The following is a 16935-nucleotide window of genomic DNA, read 5'->3' as shown; positions in this document are numbered from 1 at the left end:
TGGATTAATTAGATGTGGTTGGCGACAAAAAGTTTAGTTATCTAAAGTCCAACTATGGAAGTTTGGGGCTGAGCGACGACGAAGCTCTTAGGAGTGCCGATCCCGTTGCTTTTTAAGGGTCCCAGCTTAGTTTTACAATTCCCGCGAACCGGATGATCTTATTACAGAAAACGTGTTATGTTGCATGGCCCATGGGTATTCGTATAGGTTATATACCTACAAATGAGATACTTGTAAGGTTTAATATGACGGGACTGCGGGACTGCGGGACTGTGGAACTACTTCAGACTTGCCTCGAAAATAGAGCTCCGTCAGTTACGATAAGCCCCACGACGGAAGCTTGGCAGATAAACCCCACATAAAGCTCACATAGGTAGGTACCTAGGTACATTTTACATAGCTCTTGTACGTGCATCATCCGTATCGTAAAGTTTGATAGTGGGGTAGTTACCTTAGGTACGTTAAGCCTTAACGCACCTTGCAAGTCTTGCATACAAGACAAGCCTTGGGAAATCTTTGGAAATTTTTCTAGCTAAGAAAATTAAAATTCAGCTTCACGTGTAAGTGTCCATCTTTCGACGTTTCTGGCCTGTTAAAGCTACCAAAATTTGGTGAACCCCCTTTCCAAGTTAAAAGACATTAACTACCTCCTAGTTTAAGCAAATCTTTTCTAAAATCCTATTGCCTTTTCACTATGGGCAAATCCCGCCGTAACAGGGCGAAGGGTGGCCAGCGCTCCGATCCAATTGCTAAACCAGTAAAGCCACCCTCGGACCCAGAATTAGCAGCGATAAGAGAGAAAAGTATTTTGCCTGTTCTGAAGGATCTCCAGAGCACCGAGCCAAAATATAGGACTGCCGCTGCTGGGGCCATCGCCAACATAGTTCAGGATACCAAATGCCGGAAACTACTTCTACGAGAGAAGGTTGTTCATATTCTTCTCAATGAGACTCTAACCGATGCAAGTCTAGAGAGTCGGGCAGCGGGATGGGAAATTCTCCGCATCCTTACAGCTGAGGAAGAGGCAGACTTCTGTATCCACCTATATCGAGTTGATGTTCTAACTGCTATTCAGCATGCCTGTGCGAAGGTAAGATTTGAACACCTTTAGAGCAAAAGGTTAAATGATCATATCATAATTTACTGACCCTCACATAGATAACAGCTACTCTCACGTCAACAAGTCCTGCTTTCAGCAAGACCACTAAAGCTGAGCAGAATTTCGTCTGGCGGATTGCAGAGTCACTTACTGCTATACTATCAGCTCTAGCTGAATCACAAGATGAAGCTCTAGATGCGGCCACTCGCAATGAGCAAATACTTCGGTTTCTATTTACCCTCGTCACGTTAGGTTTCACAACCGCACCAGTCTTGAATAGTGCCCTCTCGTGTATGATCACGCTTTCCGAGGACAACAAACAGTTTGCGGAAGTGCTGCTTGCTGATAACACCACTAAGTGTTATAAACAGCTCATCGCATTCAAGAATAGCAATGGCTATAAGGCGGTCTTAGCTTGCGGTGTGTTGCACAACATATTCCCTATGGTGCAATGGAATGATTATACTCCGGGCAAGGATGGTGCTTGCGACGCTGTTCTCGTCCCCACGCTTTCTCAGACACTCGAGCACACTCAATCCAGCGGGAACATGACAAATGGCAACAGCTCGACAAGCCCAGCCGAGGTTTTGCGGCTGGCTCTTGAGATTCTGGCATCTATCGGTACTACCCTACAGCAGACCCTGGAGTTGGGGAACAAGAAAGGAAAAAGGAGAGAAAAGGCAGATGCTATGGAGGCTGATAGCGAGGAGAACGTTTTTGACCAGGAATCCGATGAAGAGAATGGGGAGGACGAAGAGATGGACCAAGACGAAATGGAAGCAGACATGGAAATGGTCACTGGAGCAGACGATGGCGACGACGAGATCGAGGGCATTGATGACTTGCCTACCCTGAAAGAGCTTATCCAGAAGGCAGTTCCACAAGTTGTGAAAATTGTTCGTGCAAATGGTGGCGACGACGAGACCTCAGAGCTAATTCGTGGTCATGCTCTAACGGCTCTGAATAATATCTCTTGGACGGTGAGCTGTATTGATTTCGCCGAGAAATCGAATGCAGCTATATTGCACGCTTGGACGCCGACAGCACGTATGATCTGGCAACAGATAATAGCACCGGTACTTTCGAGCAATACATCTGATGTCGAACTTGCTACGATCGTGACGAGCCTCGCATGGGCTGTAGCAAGGACTCTGCACGGCCAGACGTTCCTCAGCGGAGATGAGCATCAAAAGTTCATATCGCTGTACCACGCATCCAAGAACCTCAATTCAGACCAGGAAGATCCATTCCAAAGTCTTGGCGTCAAGTGCGTTGGAGCACTCGGACAACTCGCGCTTGTCAAGTCGATCGAATTGAATCGGGAGATAGGTATCTTCCTCCTCACTGTAGTGAAGGGACTACCCGAGACACCGGCCGCAGACGTTGTAGAAGCCTTGAACCAATTGTTCGATATCTACGGTGATGAGCAGAAGGTATGGGACAAAGAAGTCTTCTGGAAAGACAACTTTCTGCAGCATTTTGAAGAGGCCATTCCAAGGGTGAAGGCTATGGTGAAGACGATTGATAGGAGGAAGTCAACCGAGCTGCGTTTGCGTGCCGAAGAAGCGAACATGAATCTTTCTAGATTCATTCAGTATAAGCAGAAGCATAGACCTTGAATTAGGAATTAGGAGTTGGGAATTAGGCACATTAGTAGAAAGGCAAAAGAATTACGTTCAGGGACCGGCGATCAGGATAGTAAGGCGTATTAATCTACGAAACCGAAATGGCTACTTTAGGAGGGTTGGCCTATTGCATATGGCATATAGATTTTATGTCGAGATGTGAGGGAATCTGGGTAGCTGATGCGTCTTCGCCCCTTATTCGTCTTAGGATAATTCGTCTTAGGATCAAGTTGAGACCAGGAGTACCGACCTCCCTGCTGTCGTCCAGCTACTGGGTCTGTTGTGTGCAGTCATCGCCAACACTGGAATACATAAAAGCACGTACAAACTCACCTTGATATCCTGTTCCTGTGATGGAAACGAAAAAAAAGAAAACTCGGTCTCAATGTCACTAAGGGAGTTAGGCTCATAAGTAATTCGGTCTATCAAATAGAACTCACGTAGTAACCCATGACGTATGGAGTCATCCGTCACCCATTCATCTGACCTAGGGTCGACGAGCGTGCGATTCCCGTGTAAGCAAGCATATGTGCAACCGCATTGTACCGCATTATGTAGTTCCCCCATCTAAATGCTCCCGCACTCAACCAATCGGCTTTAACTTCTTTTTCTTCTTCTTATCGTCGCCGGACTTGGACTTTTGAAACTGCCGCCAGCTATCAATGCGCTGGTCTCGGGTGCTCTCCCAATCCTGCTCGTGCTGCCTTTTACGCTTGCGGTCCTCGAGATCCTGGTCGACCTTGCGCTGCTCGCGGCCCTCTTCCTGCATCTGGGCTTTCATCTGACGCTTCCGTCTTAGCTCGTTATCGATCAGGACCTCGCGCGTCTTCACACGCCACTGCTTTGCGAAGTCCTCCGTTTTTAACTCCGGGCTGTCGACCGTCCACTTATTCTCGCGGATCAGTAGCATGCGCGCGTCCGCGATGGCCTCGTCTAGCCGCTCCCGGTGCTTCTCGTCCATCAGCTCGGTCTGCGCCTTCTTCAGCCGATCGAAGGCTTCCGGCGCAGAAGGATTCTTCGTCTTGTCCGGATGGATAAGTAGTGATTTCTTGCGGTAGGCTAGCTTGATATCGGATTCCGGGACACCAGGGTTCAGATCTAGAACTGCGTAGCTATAGTAAATATTAGTACTATCTCTTTTCCTAGCCGCAATTCGCCAAAATGACTTACGCATCTAAACGGAAAGCTTTTAGAATGCGATCGATCTCAGCATCCTGAATTGAATAATGTTAGTAAATATGCGACGAGGATGCGATGGGCTCAGCTTGCCTTGTCGAACTCCTTGGCTTCCGCCTCGAGCGTGTCAATTGCATCCTTATCCTCAACAGGACTCTCTTCTTTGGTCGCCATCTTTCTTGTTATAGAACGATCCCGTGAGTAATTGCCGGCTTAGTGCAGCTAGAAACTAAAAAGAATGTACGAGGAAGAATGAAGTATCAGATGCAATGTAAGTGTGTAAGTAAATCAAATGTAAGTGTAAGAGGTTCGGGGCTGGAGGCGAGGAGATAAGGAATAGAAGTTACGATACGATAGGTACAAACAAGGGTGTACTTGTACTTGTATTTGTACAATTACATGTCCATATGAGGTATGTACATTGTGTACTTTATGCATGTAGCATTGATGGATTTATGTAGTGGGGATGAAATGCTTATCAGACATTAGCGTATCGATAACATTAGCAAGGGTCCTACATACAACTTCGAAAAAAGTTCTTGAGCCGCCCCACGACAGCTTCAATCTGAGATTGTAGACTCAATTTCGGCATTATATTGTAGTCGCTTGTACATCTATGTAGGCTGCATATCGGTATACCAGCCAGCCAACAATATACAATATGCCGTCACGCGCGGTGTCTCCGACGCCGTCCGAAAACGAAGTCGATATTCTAGGATCGCTACTCACAGACAACACTGGCGCATCGAGCAGGAAGAGCAAAAAGAATGACACGCAGAACGATCTAGACTTTGATTTCCTCGACGGCGACGATGATGAAGAAGACGATGGCGACGCGGCCTTTATTGCCCTTAAGCAGGCCGCTTCTTTTAGAAAAGCGAGCAATCTTCAAGGAAAATCTGTTAAGAAGGGTGGTGGTTTTCAGGCCATGGGTTCGTACACACCCGTCCGACGACATGTAACATACTATTATATATATATATATATATATAACTCTGTCTAACAATATAACTAATCATAGGCCTCAATGCAAATCTATTAAGAGCCATCACGCGAAAAGGGTTCTCGGTTCCCACCCCTGTGCAGAGGAAAGCTATACCATTAATTATGCAGAGGAAGGACGTCGTTGGTATGGCGAGAACAGGTTCCGGTAAAACAGCAGCATTCGTTATTCCTATGATAGAACGTCTGAGGGCCCATAGCGCCACGGTTGGTGCAAGGGCATTGATTCTCTCGCCGTCTCGAGAACTAGCCATCCAGACTCTAAAGGTCGTTAAGGAATTCAGTCGCGGAACAACCCTCAATTGCGTACTCCTTGTTGGTGGTGATAGTCTAGAAGAACAGTTCGGCGCTATGACAACAAATCCTGATATCGTCATCTGTACCCCCGGCCGATTCCTGCATCTCAAGGTCGAGATGTCTCTCGATTTATCCTCAATCCAGTATGTCGTTTTCGACGAGGCAGACAGGTTGTTCGAGATGGGCTTCGCTGCGCAACTAACCGAGATCTTACACGCCCTGCCCGCCTCAAGGCAGACCTTACTCTTCTCGGCCACCTTACCGGCTTCATTGGTCGAGTTTGCTCGTGCAGGTTTACAGGATCCAAGTCTGGTTCGGTTAGATGCCGAGACAAAGATATCTCCAGACCTTCAATCAGCATTTTTCAGTGTGAAGGGCGCCGAGAAAGAAGGTACCCTTCTCCACATCCTAAACGATATTATCAAAATGCCCACGGGGTTACCAGAGGGCGTTCAGGCGGAGCCCGATAGACACGCAAAAAAGAGAAAGCGAGGATCTGATGCGCCAAGAGTAAGAGAGAAACCAACAGAACACTCGACTATTATATTCGCTGCTACAAAACATCATGTCGAGTACCTACAATCTCTACTAGGCGAATCAGGGTTCGCGGTCTCGTACGTATACGGCTCCCTAGACCAGACGGCGAGAAAAGAGCAAGTCGAAAACTTCAGACGTGGCCGTTCCAACATTTTGGTAGTAACAGACGTGGCCGCGCGAGGTATTGATATTCCTATTCTTGCCAATGTGATCAACTACGATTTCCCCCCGCAACCCAAAATTTTCGTCCATCGAGTTGGTCGTACGGCGAGAGCAGGGCAGAGAGGTTGGAGTTACAGCCTCGTGAGAGATATGGATGCCCCGTATCTCCTAGATTTGCAGCTGTTTCTGGGCAAGAAACTCGTCCTCGGCAAAGAAGGCAAGGATGCTGCAAACTTTGCAGAAGACATTACGGTTGGAGCCCCGGTTCGAAGCAAGGTAGAAACCAACGTGGAGTGGCTTAACAAAGTCTTGGGGGAGAGCGAAGACATCAGCGCTCTCCGGAGAGTGTCTGAGAAAGCCGAGAAGCTTTATCTGAGGACACGTAATTCGGCTTCTAGCCAAAGTGCTCGACGAGCAAAAGAAATCATCAAGTCGAAAGGCTGGGTGCAACTTCACCCCATCTTTGGTGACGAATTGGGAGCGGCCGAGGATGCTCGCGCGGAAATGCTTGCGAAGATCAGCGGCTTCAAGCCACACGAGACGATCTTTGAGATTAGTAGATCAGCCAAGGCGGGCAAAAACGATGCGGCCGACGTTATGAAGGGCATTCGCGAGCGCTTCGGTCCCCGCAAGTCTGGTAAAGACGAAGATAATGAAGAGGCAAACGAAACCGGAGAAATGGACGGTATAGATGCATTCGAAGAGGAAGACGAGGAAATGGCAGATCCCCAGGAAGACGCCGTAGAATCCGACGCCGAACCCGCCAACATCGAGGTCTCCGACTCGGACTCCGACCTCGAAGTCACCATATCCAACCACAACAAATCCTCCTCCTCCTCCAAAGACCCAACCTCCTCCTTCCAAGACTCCGAGGTCTTCATGTCCTACACCCCCCGCACCATCAACGCCGCCGAAGAGCGTGGCTACGGCGTCCACTCGGGCTCCAACTCGCAATCCGCCGCCGCCAGCAGCACCACGGGCAACTTCGTCGCCGCAGCCCGCAGCCTAACCATGGACTTGACCAACGACGAGGGCGCCAAGAACTTCGGCGCCCCGGCCCGCGCCCGCATGCGCTGGGACAAGAAAGCCTCCAAGTACGTCGCCCGGGACAACGACGACGACGGCTCGCGCGCCCAGTCCGCCGCCGCCGGCAAGCGCCTGGTCCGCGGCGAGAGCGGCGTCAAGATCGCTGCTAGCTTCCAGAGCGGCCGCTTTGATAAGTGGCGCCGCGCTCAGCGCCTCGGCCGCCTACCCCGCGTCGGCGAGACCGAGAAGAAACTCCCGCGCCTGGGTGCGCCCGGCGCGGGAGACGAAAACGGTGGGCGGTACAGACATAAGCAGGAGAAGGCTCCTAAGGAGGCTGACAAGTACCGCGACGACTACCACGTGCGCAAGAAGCGCGTGGCCGATGCGCGCGAGAAGCGTGTTGGTCGTTTTAAGGATGGTATGGGTAGTAAGAAGGAGATCAAGAGCGCCGAAGACATCCGCAAGGCGCGTGTGGTCAAGGAGCAGAAGAAGGCGAAGAATGCTAGGCCGTCAAGGAAGTAAAGATGTCGGCATGGATATTAGGTAGTACATGCCTACCTAACCTAACGTATATAATACTCAAGAATCACGTCTACGTAGAAGAGCAAAGTTATAAAGCAAGTAGGTAACCATGTTCATTACCAACCATACAATGTCGAACCCGGTCCTAAGGTCCCGTGCCGTCTCCACCATATATCTAATGCGTGAGACCAAGCGACGTCGCGTTCTAAACTTGCGATGCTTGGAAGTGCATTATGTGGTTTTTATTAGTACATTTTTCATCCTGTAGCTAGTCCAGAGTCACGAGCAAACAAGTCTTGCTCCAGATCAAGGTCAAGACGATAATCTACCAGGATGTCATAGAAGTGGATCCGACTTGCACTACTTTCCATCTTCCCAGTCAGGATTCTATTAGGATGTTAGTATATGTATTCCTACTAAATCAATAGTGTTGAAAAAGAGAACTCGGCCTTACCTTGCGAAGGATGACGAGGCCTTCTAGCGTACTGCTGAGACTGATATACTGCTCATCCTCTAATTCTGCTCGCTCGCCGTACGCCAAAAGCACGGGAGTGCTCTGCGTTTGCCATCCAGTAATCGTTTTGGGTCGGCCGGCCTGACCGACAACATCGACGGCTTGACCAACACGAACGTTGACTGTCAAAGGCTTAAGGTCTTCGTCTAGAGTGACGAGGAAACGGGGATGCATGGCCGTGATAAGGTAATACAGGAGGTAATGAGAGTTAGATGTGATAAATTGCTTGGCATCAATCATAGCGACAAGAGTAGCTAGCAGACCAGATGTCGCCACTCTCGAGAGAATTTGTCGATCCGTGTGGAAGGGGTTAAGCGTCATGGTGCCTTTGCCCATGTGCAAAAGACCTTGTGCAATACGAACTATGAAGAGGGTTTCTTGATCCCGGTGGTAGTAGCTAGCCAATTGTCGTAGGAGTTGGGCCAACCTTGCGTTGTTCGTGCCAGCACCGAGTAATCCCATTGCGAAGATTGCGTTTATCGCAACATCATTGTCGTTGTCGTGACTATACCGAGACAGTGTATCGTAGACTTTCATTTGTGGGTTGCTAGGGCTAATCAAGGCCATAGCCAGCGGCACGACACGCCGAATGTTGGCCTCGCCGTAATGCATGAGATGTCCAAACTGTCGCAGCACCATCTCCTGCCCGACATCTTCACCCATCGCTACCAGCGCAATTCCAAGGACTGCGTACATTTGCAATAATTCCTCGCAGCCCTTGTCTCCGGAATCGGAATCAAAGTGCTCGTTACATATATGCAGTAGTTCTTGAATCTTTAGCACGGCTCCGGTGCCAGCCCAGGCGCAGACTTCACATAGGATCGCTGTTGGCCGACCCATGGGATGAGAAACTGCCTTTAGCGTCTCTAAGATAACATCGACCTCCTCCTGACGGCCGAAAAAGAGAAGCCCGAGTCCAAGGGCTAAGAATCTAAACCACTTGTCCGAAAAAACGTTTCCGCGCTCATCGTCCAACAAAACACCCATTATTTCCTCTATCGCAAGAGGGTTAGCGGAACCGACGCAGATGAGACCACAAGATAGAGCAGCCATAGCTACTATCTGCATGTCATTGTCGGGATTGCTAATAATAGGAATCAGATGTTCCAACACCTCTTCCTTATGAGATCCAGCGTAGGAAAGTCCAAGACCCATAATAGCCGTTATTCGGATAAGTCGGTGCTTACTCTCGAGCTTTTCCGTATCGCCTAGCAGCGCCAGACCGGGTTCGCTATCTATACGCACGCCCGAGGTCATGATGCCAATAGCCAACATCGAACCTGCAACTATCAATGGTTCAGATGAATAAGTGAACTTATCTATCTTGTCCAAACCTGTTTCAACATCCCACATGAGGAGGGTTCCGAGGGAGGCGACAGTAGAGACCATACCCTCGTCTTTAGTCTTCCATACCCACGATTCCTTGTCCTGGTCAACGAGCATCATCTTATCGTTGCCGTAGCCGGCATTGACAAAGGCATTGACAAACGCGGCGGCAAGATTGTGCCGTGCAGAGTCCAAGTTTGTCATACCAGCAACTCTACTACTTTCCAGATGGCTCTTGTAAATATCTTCGGTGGTCTTAGGCTCCAGAATGTTCAGCTCTTTGCCTAGAGTCTTGAAGTACTCCGCCAACTTGACGTTGCTAACAGCCTCCTCCATCTCCATCGCGTCTTTTTTAGAATCTATGTCTCTCATGACATTTACCCAGCTCTTCTGACGACCAATCAGGAAAGCCATTTGCTTTTTTAACGCGGGGTCCTTGGTCGAATTGGAAACACTGTTAATAAGATCCAGGTCATTAAGCCGGATAGCAATTACCATAGCTTGAGTGTATTCCTTGTAGGCGCTATAGATGATAAATGCAGTTCGAAGGAATTGCTCATTCTCTGGGTATGTCAGGAGGTTCACCATACTTATGAGGTATAGACAGACACGAGAATAGGTGTTCTCGTCGACGAATTTAGGGAGGTCTTCGATAATCTCGAGTTCACTCATGAGATCGACAGCATCGGCCTCGGCGTTGCTCTTCAAGAACAGCGGTACGAGAATCAATGCAAGATCTACCAAGTCCTTGACAGACTCTTCAGCGGTGATTCGTTTTGCGTAGACCTCGCCAATCTCCAAGGCTAGGTGACGGACGTATTCGTGGCCCCACGACCCTATGTCTTGTGTTGGCGATAATAAACGGTACTTCAGGGTGTCTTGGCGATCTTCGTCTGAGAAGGTCATGCCAATGACCGACAAGACGTCTGCCAGAGATGATTTGTCCTCTCCCTCAGGCCACTCGTCGTAAAGTTTTGTCATGGTTTCGTAGTGCGGCCTTAAAAACTTCAATGGCTTCGGTACTGCTGTCATCGAAGATGTCGAAGTCTTAATGGAAGTCTTCATGGCCTCTAAGGACGGCTTGTAGAGGGATGCATCGGACTCCTACGAACCGAGTTAGCACTTCTGAAAGATGAACAGCACAGGGAGGTATCACAATCATACCGTTAATCGCTCTACCAGCATATCAAGCTCACTCTTGAGCTGCTGATCTTCCTCGCTCAACTCCTCCGTAGCTACGTAACCATTAGTATAGGATGATGACGCGGTATGCGGGGAGTAGACGCACAATCGACCTTTTCCTCATCCTTCTTACCAGTAGCTGAAGACTGAGCATCTTTGGCCTTCTTGTTATCGCCAGGTTGGCTTTCGACAGCCTTGCCTTTTCCCTTGTCGGTCGACGTGGGCTGGTTACTGCTCGGCGCCATGGTCGTCTGGGGGGGCAAATCTGGTAGCTAATACAAACTACAAGTGGATAAGATTCCAGACGCCGTTCCCAAGATGAACTAATTCAATAGGGATCAGACAGCTGAGATATTAATATGATGGAAGCCCTATGAACGGGCACGGTGGAGGGGGGGAAAGGACGTTTCGATTCGGTAAGGTTGTTGTGGTGAATGTAGTGGATGTAGAAAATGAAGGTTGCGGGTTGCGGGTTGCGGGTTGCGGATTGCGGATTGCGGATAAGCTTTCCCAACATGAAAGCTCTTGAAGTGGCAGGTCAGGTCGAAGCTCTAAGGCAAGGCGGAAAGGGCCTTGCTATTAGGTACGCGACTGCTCTGCCGCCTATTGCTTAGTGATTAAAAGTGGTCAGTGCGCTAAAAGTTCAACAGAGCCTTCCTGATGATTGACGTCGATTAGGCCAATCAAAATTCTAAAAAGTTGGTGCATTTACAGCCAATAAGACGGCATGTATCATCAGGGCGTCAGGGTACTTGAGATCATATCTTATCGTAGATTAGATATAGAGGGTCCCTTGTATTTTTCTACTAGAATTTGGTGGGGGTTTTCTATCCCATATTCTATCTCATATTCTATCTCATGCACCTCTTGTTCTACTTCTCTTATTTTCAATCCTCGTGAACCAACGCCTAGTTATAGAACTCGCGTCGTTTTAGAAAGGCTTTTATAATAGTAACCAAATTCCTACGTCGAACGAGGATCAGCCACCATGAAGCTCGACACCAAGGCCATGCGCCATCTCACAGCAGAGGACTGGCGAGTCCTGACAGCTGTACGACCCCTCCTCCTCCTCCTCTTCCCATCTTGAAAAGCCGCTCCTCGACTGACCGAAATTGGGCAGGTCGAGATCGGCAGCAGGAACCATGAAATTATCCCCACCCCTCTTATAGAATCTCTCTCCAAACTTCGCGGCGGTAGCAGCCGCGTGCACAAGTCCATATCCGCGCTGGCCAAGGTCGGCCTAATCGCGCGGCTCAAGGAGGCCAAGTATGACGGGTACCGGCTGACTTACGGTGGCTTGGACTACCTAGCACTTCATACGTACGCGAGCCGGCGGGAAGTGTACAGTGTAGGAAACCGGATTGGTGTCGGCAAGGAGAGTGATATTCTAGTCGTAGCCGATGAGTCGGGCACACAACATGTACTTAAAATCCACCGGTTAGGCCGTATCTCCTTCCGTACCGTCAAGTCCAACCGTGACTACCTCCGAAAGCGCCATGGCGGCAGTTGGATGTACCTATCACGATTAGCCGCTGAGAAGGAGTTCGCCTTTATGCGTGCCCTAAAGGAAGAAGGATTCCCCGTACCAGAGCCCATAGCGCAAAGTCGCCACACTATTCTTATGAATTTCATCGACGCCTTCCCCCTACGCCAGATCTCCGAGGTCCCTGACCCTGCTGCCCTATACGCAGAATTAATATCCATGATCCTGCGACTAGCCAAGCACGGGTTGATCCACGGTGACTTCAACGAGTTCAACATCCTAATCAAAGAAGAGCGGCATGGACCAAACCCATCCGCTAAGGGCAAAGAAGTCGACGGCACGACAAACGAGAGCAAGGAGAATTTTACGGTAACCCCCATCCTCATCGACTTTCCCCAGATGGTATCCATGGACCATCAAAATGCCGAGATGTACTTTGACCGAGACGTCAACTGTGTGAAGAAATTCTTCGAGCGACGCTTCCACTTCGTCGGCACCCAACCAGGGCCCTTCTTCAAAGATGCCAAGAAGACAGTGGGCAAGGACGGTGCCAGGAGGCTTGACGCTGCAGTCGAAGCGTCGGGTTTTTCAAAGAAGGCTCTTAAAGACCTCGAGGCTGCTATCAGAGAGCAGCAGGCCACAAGAGGAGACGAGGCCGGTTCGGGAGATGAGTATGATGGAGCATCCACGGATGAGGACGAGGAAGAGGACGGGGAAGATACTGAAGCGGATGAATCAGATGGTGGCAAAGATGACCAAGAAGCAGACGTTCAGAAGATAGAGATGGAGACGCTTCCAATCGAAGCTAAGACGTGAATAAGCGAATAGTTCTACTAGAACACGAGTAATTGATACCCCTTTTATCTCAAACTCATAATTGTTATGGAGTTGGAGTTCTTGAAGACGTTGTACACCCAAGCCGTAGCCTATTACCAGGAAGATACCTATTCAATCTCACAATAAAGAGGAGAGAGACGCCTCGGAAACTAGGTTAGGTAGGTAGTTTATATGAGCAAAATTTTTATTAATGCTGCACTAATGTTCTGCAACCCCTCCAAAAAAAAAACCTTCTGCCATCATTGAATAAAGAGAGTAAGGACAACATTAGAAGACTTATCATAAAATAAAAAGGTCCAAACACCCGCGCCTACACCTTTCCACGTATCATCTTCCAATTATCATCGCGATGAGTCATAACGTATCGTCTCGTCCCGTCCCTAAAACTCAGTAAAGAAACTCGAGCTGTGCAACAAGAAGCTGGAAAAGAAAACTCAACAGAAAACCATAATTAGGGCTGATGAACAGATTGCGCATGCCAGTAACAACATTATGGCAGCAAAAGATCTGCCGTGATGCCGGAAACCATGAAAACAAGACCAAATAGGCGGTAACAACAATAACAACAATAACAACACCAGAGGCCATCACGCAACTTCTTACTCCTTCTCCTGTTTTGCTGGAGACGATTGGCTGCTGCCATGCGCGACTAATGGGGACTCGACACGAATCTCGACACCATCACCGGGTCTACATCCAAGTTAGCGCTTCTTTGACTAACGAGATCGTTGGCGTGAGGGCCTATACCCAGATCCAAAACCACCCGAGCTGTCCTGGGGAGCACCACTAGAAAACAACAGTTAGCAAAACTGTAAGGGCGGATTTAAACGGATGGGCACATACTCAGAAACGTAGGGACCGTTTCGATAGAGAACGCGAGCAGGGCTCATTCCCACAAGGGTCGTACCATAGGCACTGACGTTGTATTCGTTGGTGCGGTACTGGCGGCGCTTAGCAGTCACCCGCTTGAGCTCCTTCTGGGCGGGTGTGTCCGCATAGCGGATCTGTAGTGGAAGACGTTCACGACTAATGAGTTTACCAGTGAACTCGTTGATGATCTCGTCGCAGATATCGCGTGACTCGAAGCTGAAAACAGCATTAGAGGTTTGTAAAATTACATGTCCTTCCTAGAGGATTGACATACCGTGCAAATCCAACACCACGGCTGTTGCCCAAACTGTCTCGAAGGACCTTGCTGGACAAGATGGTGTAACCTTCAAAAATGAGATTGATTTCCTATGGCCATTAGACAGTGTAGACTATATCGGAACTACCATTGATCTTACAGTCTCAGTGTAGTTCTTTGGAAGGTTAGAAAGATAAAGGTTGGTTGAGCTCTCATCGCCCTCAGCTCGTAGTCGCGAGTTGAACGACTCCTAGTCTAATGGTTAGTTCAAGGTCACCAAGGAAGGCGGCGGTGATTAATTACCCTTGCAAACCCGACTTCGTAACCTCGACGATAGAACCCGCGGATGCAATTCTCGGAATGGCGAACCTCGACAAACTTGGCAAACCCAAATCTAGGAGTTGTGTTAATATAAATGTCTCGGACGGGACTATAGACTACAAGATAACTCACCCCTTACAAGCACCAGTGTTCGAATCGATGATGGCTTTGGAGGTCTCCACAGGACCAAAGCGCTCTGCATACTTCAGCAGAAGAGCATCGTCCGTAGTGGGATGAAGGCCGCGGATGTACACATTTCTGTTGCCCGGAATAGGGTTAACAAGGCTCTGTTCAAGCGTCTTCATGTTCTCGGGAGGGGTAAAGACAGCCGGAACAGCGAACGGAATCTTGGGGCTGCGGTCGAGTAGAGGGGACTTTGGCTCCTGAGGAGCTTCAGCAGCCACAATCTGGTGGGGCGAGGGAGTTGTATAGGTGGATCGGTCGAACACGGTCACACGAGCACCCTGGTCTCGAGACGTCATGCTTCCCAGGAAAGGTGTAGCCGGGGTAGACTCATTAGTCGAATAAGACGAGCGGCGAATGTCTAGACCTGGAACATCTCGAGAACTGGTGTCAGTGTGTTCTCGTGCGCTGCTGGTGCGCGCCGGAGTGTAAGGCGAAAGGGCAAGCATAGGGTGGTGCTGAAAACCTCCATGAGCATAGTAAGGACCGCCATAAGGGCCCGGATAAGCCTCAGGCTGAGTGGAAGGATAACCAAAGGTAGGAATGCCAGATGCCTGGACTCCAGGAGCCGAGACAGTATGAGTCGGATAGTTAGCAGCAACATGCACAATGCGGCCGTCAGGGGTCGCCATGGGGATCATTCCCGGAATAGGGGGAAGGCCATTAATGCCAAGGCCGCCGAACTGGTGAAGAATAGCGTTCATGTTGGCATCAACAACTGTGTGGCTCTGAGAACCGTTCATGTTGACACAGTCGTGAGCGCTAGTAGCCTGGGCAGCCTGGTGAATACCTGAGGTCGGTTCCTCGGGAGTGTTGACGCGAACGGGTGCACCGTTGTCGTGATGCATGATGTTGAGAGTAGAATAACTCGATAGACTTCTGTAGAAATATGCATTGTTAGCAGGACTCTAAGAAATCAATATATAGCAGCAAAGGTGAAAAGAAATTTGCCAGTTGGGTAAAAGGAGAAACTATTCGTGACTGTAAACCTATGAAACTAAGGTTGATTCAGGGCTGAAGAATAGATGGAGAGTATGATGAGTCGAAGAATATGTGATATTGACAGATGTGTAAGTCATTCATTGTGTAAACACACGAGTGAGTGACTCGATATTGCAAGGGCTTGAGACATACCTTGTACAAGAATTAACTCGACCAAGTCTGATGGTAAGAACAGTTAGAACCTATTAATAATGATAGTCAGTGCAAAGTTAAGTTAAAAAAGACAAAATTTAAAAGAGGCTTGCACTCATGGTGTTAGTGGTAAAGTAGAAGAGTAAACAAGGATAACATAGAGGGCACCGTGATATCGATCCGACATAAAGGAAGAGTACTAAGAAAATAGTGATATGAGGAAATATGGAATAGGTTATGGGGGTTGTCGGTAGTCGTAGGGGGTGTTTGTGTGGTAAAGATTTGCCTGGTGAACCATGACATCGAGTTGCCTTATGTCGCGCTGTGTCGCCAAAGGCCAAGAAAAGGTAGTAGAGTGATAGGACGTGAAGGCTGTAGTCAAAAGTAACCATCACGACACAGCAGAGACAAAACCAACCTTGGGAAATCTGGCTGGTAATGCCAATACTGTTAGTACCAAGAGGATTGTGATGAAGCGAGCGGGTCCGAGTAAAATAGAGTAGCTAGAGAGCAAGATGGGAGAATGAAGAGATTGTGGTGATGTGTGTGCTTGGATGAGTGGATGTTATGCTGTGGAACCAAATGAAGAAGAGGAGAGAAAGAAAACACATGACAGATGAAGAGTGTTAGTTGTCAAGAGAGAAAGGTAGTTGTACTTACCTGCTGGTATCCAACTCAGAAGGTGAGGAATGAACCACAAGGTTTGAGTTGCCCAAAGGCAGTTACACAGGCTTCAGAGTATAGTACGGAAGGCGTAAGTAGTGCAGGGGTATTTGAACCTAAACACATGCGTATACTGAAGGTGCGATGCTCCCAAAGGGGTAGTTGAAGATGTAAAGTAAGGATGTTATGTAAGGATGTGCCAACTAGAGATAACAATCTAAAAATGATTGCGAGGTAGACGAGAGACGGGAAAAAGATAGAAGGGACAACGTATGATATGGTTGTGCCTGTGTGTAGTGTTGCTTCGTTCGCGTTTTGAAAGACCGGCGCAGCGCGTAATTATTGTTGAATAGAAAGAGATAATCCGAACGATGCGAGAAGTAATCGAAGTTAAATAGAAGTGCGAACGAAGTGCGAACGAAGTGCGTTACTAGGTGTGTTGCTAGGCTTGTTGCTACAGATCAAATCAAATCAGCCTCATATTCTTCTAAGATGGGAAACATGTACTTGATACACGCACGCTACATAAGGTAGTAACAAAAATTAAGGGTTGAGTATTAAATAGACACATAGGTATACTGATAAACGATATACAGATGTGTATACTTTTGCTATCAGTATAGAGATGCACTCACAATTCACTTCCGGTTGGTTATTTACCTGAGGTACATACCTACCAAAGACATACAAACGCACTTCTTATACTTCGTTGTCGTTAAA

General features: G+C 48.5%; 6 protein-coding genes across 6 annotated transcripts; 3 read left to right on the top strand and 3 right to left on the bottom strand.

Annotated features, from left to right (window-relative positions):
* Positions 1-560: 560 nt before the first annotated feature.
* Positions 561-3013, top strand: F4813DRAFT_67849 (uncharacterized protein). The gene is made up of 2 exons (XM_049248759.1): positions 561-1090; positions 1159-3013. Exons 1-2 carry the CDS (start codon positions 695-697, stop codon positions 2716-2718), a joined length of 1956 nt encoding a protein of 651 aa, XP_049099983.1. The 5' UTR covers positions 561-694; the 3' UTR covers positions 2719-3013.
* On the bottom strand, positions 3013-4396 carry F4813DRAFT_67838 (DnaJ-domain-containing protein). The gene is made up of 3 exons (XM_049248758.1): positions 3994-4396; positions 3895-3938; positions 3013-3836 (listed from the first exon to the last, which is right to left on the bottom strand). The coding sequence occupies exons 1-3, from the start codon at positions 4072-4074 to the stop codon at positions 3308-3310; spliced, it is 654 nt and encodes a 217-aa protein (XP_049099982.1). The 5' UTR covers positions 4075-4396; the 3' UTR covers positions 3013-3307.
* Positions 4397-4426: 30 nt separating this feature from the next.
* Positions 4427-7551, top strand: F4813DRAFT_358791 (ATP-dependent RNA helicase dbp10). The gene is made up of 2 exons (XM_049243272.1): positions 4427-4832; positions 4922-7551. The coding sequence occupies exons 1-2, from the start codon at positions 4562-4564 to the stop codon at positions 7444-7446; spliced, it is 2796 nt and encodes a 931-aa protein (XP_049099981.1). The 5' UTR covers positions 4427-4561; the 3' UTR covers positions 7447-7551.
* Positions 7531-10816, bottom strand: F4813DRAFT_67836 (26S proteasome regulatory complex, non-ATPase subcomplex, Rpn1 subunit). Its single transcript, XM_049248757.1, has 4 exons — positions 10575-10816; positions 10451-10521; positions 7901-10390; positions 7531-7833 (listed from the first exon to the last, which is right to left on the bottom strand). Exons 1-4 carry the CDS (start codon positions 10711-10713, stop codon positions 7807-7809), a joined length of 2727 nt encoding a protein of 908 aa, XP_049099980.1. The 5' UTR covers positions 10714-10816; the 3' UTR covers positions 7531-7806.
* A 472-nt stretch (positions 10817-11288) lies between these two features.
* On the top strand, positions 11289-12906 carry F4813DRAFT_358788 (RIO1-domain-containing protein). Its single transcript, XM_049243271.1, has 2 exons — positions 11289-11519; positions 11589-12906. The coding sequence occupies exons 1-2, from the start codon at positions 11457-11459 to the stop codon at positions 12765-12767; spliced, it is 1242 nt and encodes a 413-aa protein (XP_049099979.1). The 5' UTR covers positions 11289-11456; the 3' UTR covers positions 12768-12906.
* A 481-nt stretch (positions 12907-13387) lies between these two features.
* Positions 13388-15266, bottom strand: F4813DRAFT_389276 (uncharacterized protein; the record flags this gene model as incomplete). Its single annotated transcript, XM_049246804.1, has 7 exons — positions 13388-13478; positions 13536-13574; positions 13632-13874; positions 13933-14024; positions 14075-14164; positions 14218-14308; positions 14368-15266. The coding sequence occupies 7 exons, from the start codon at positions 15264-15266 to the stop codon at positions 13388-13390; spliced, it is 1545 nt and encodes a 514-aa protein (XP_049099978.1).
* Between the last annotated feature and the right edge of the window lie 1669 nt (positions 15267-16935).

This window comes from Daldinia decipiens (genome assembly GCF_022478715.1).
Source record: "Daldinia decipiens strain CBS 113046 unplaced genomic scaffold F4813scaffold_15, whole genome shotgun sequence".
Classification (NCBI taxonomy): domain Eukaryota; kingdom Fungi; phylum Ascomycota; class Sordariomycetes; order Xylariales; family Hypoxylaceae; genus Daldinia; species Daldinia decipiens.
Note: the sequence above shows the minus strand (reverse complement) of the source record. Positions and strands in the feature narration are given on the sequence as shown.

Coding starts and splice junctions, on each gene's coding strand:
- F4813DRAFT_67849 (XM_049248759.1), top strand. CDS start 695: ATGGGCAAATCCCGCCGTAACAGGGCGAAGGGTGGCCAGCGCTCCGAT. Junction 1,091..1,158: donor TTCAGCATGCCTGTGCGAAG/GTAAGATTTGAA, acceptor ACCCTCACATAG/ATAACAGCTACTCTCACGTC.
- F4813DRAFT_67838 (XM_049248758.1), bottom strand. CDS start 4,074: ATGGCGACCAAAGAAGAGAGTCCTGTTGAGGATAAGGATGCAATTGAC. Junction 3,939..3,993: donor AAGCCAAGGAGTTCGACAAG/GCAAGCTGAGCC, acceptor TATTCAATTCAG/GATGCTGAGATCGATCGCAT. Junction 3,837..3,894: donor AAAGCTTTCCGTTTAGATGC/GTAAGTCATTTT, acceptor TATTTACTATAG/CTACGCAGTTCTAGATCTGA.
- F4813DRAFT_358791 (XM_049243272.1), top strand. CDS start 4,562: ATGCCGTCACGCGCGGTGTCTCCGACGCCGTCCGAAAACGAAGTCGAT. Junction 4,833..4,921: donor TGGTGGTTTTCAGGCCATGG/GTTCGTACACAC, acceptor AACTAATCATAG/GCCTCAATGCAAATCTATTA.
- F4813DRAFT_67836 (XM_049248757.1), bottom strand. CDS start 10,713: ATGGCGCCGAGCAGTAACCAGCCCACGTCGACCGACAAGGGAAAAGGC. Junction 10,522..10,574: donor GGATGAGGAAAAGGTCGATT/GTGCGTCTACTC, acceptor ATGGTTACGTAG/CTACGGAGGAGTTGAGCGAG. Junction 10,391..10,450: donor TGCTGGTAGAGCGATTAACG/GTATGATTGTGA, acceptor CTCGGTTCGTAG/GAGTCCGATGCATCCCTCTA.
- F4813DRAFT_358788 (XM_049243271.1), top strand. CDS start 11,457: ATGAAGCTCGACACCAAGGCCATGCGCCATCTCACAGCAGAGGACTGG. Junction 11,520..11,588: donor ACTGGCGAGTCCTGACAGCT/GTACGACCCCTC, acceptor GAAATTGGGCAG/GTCGAGATCGGCAGCAGGAA.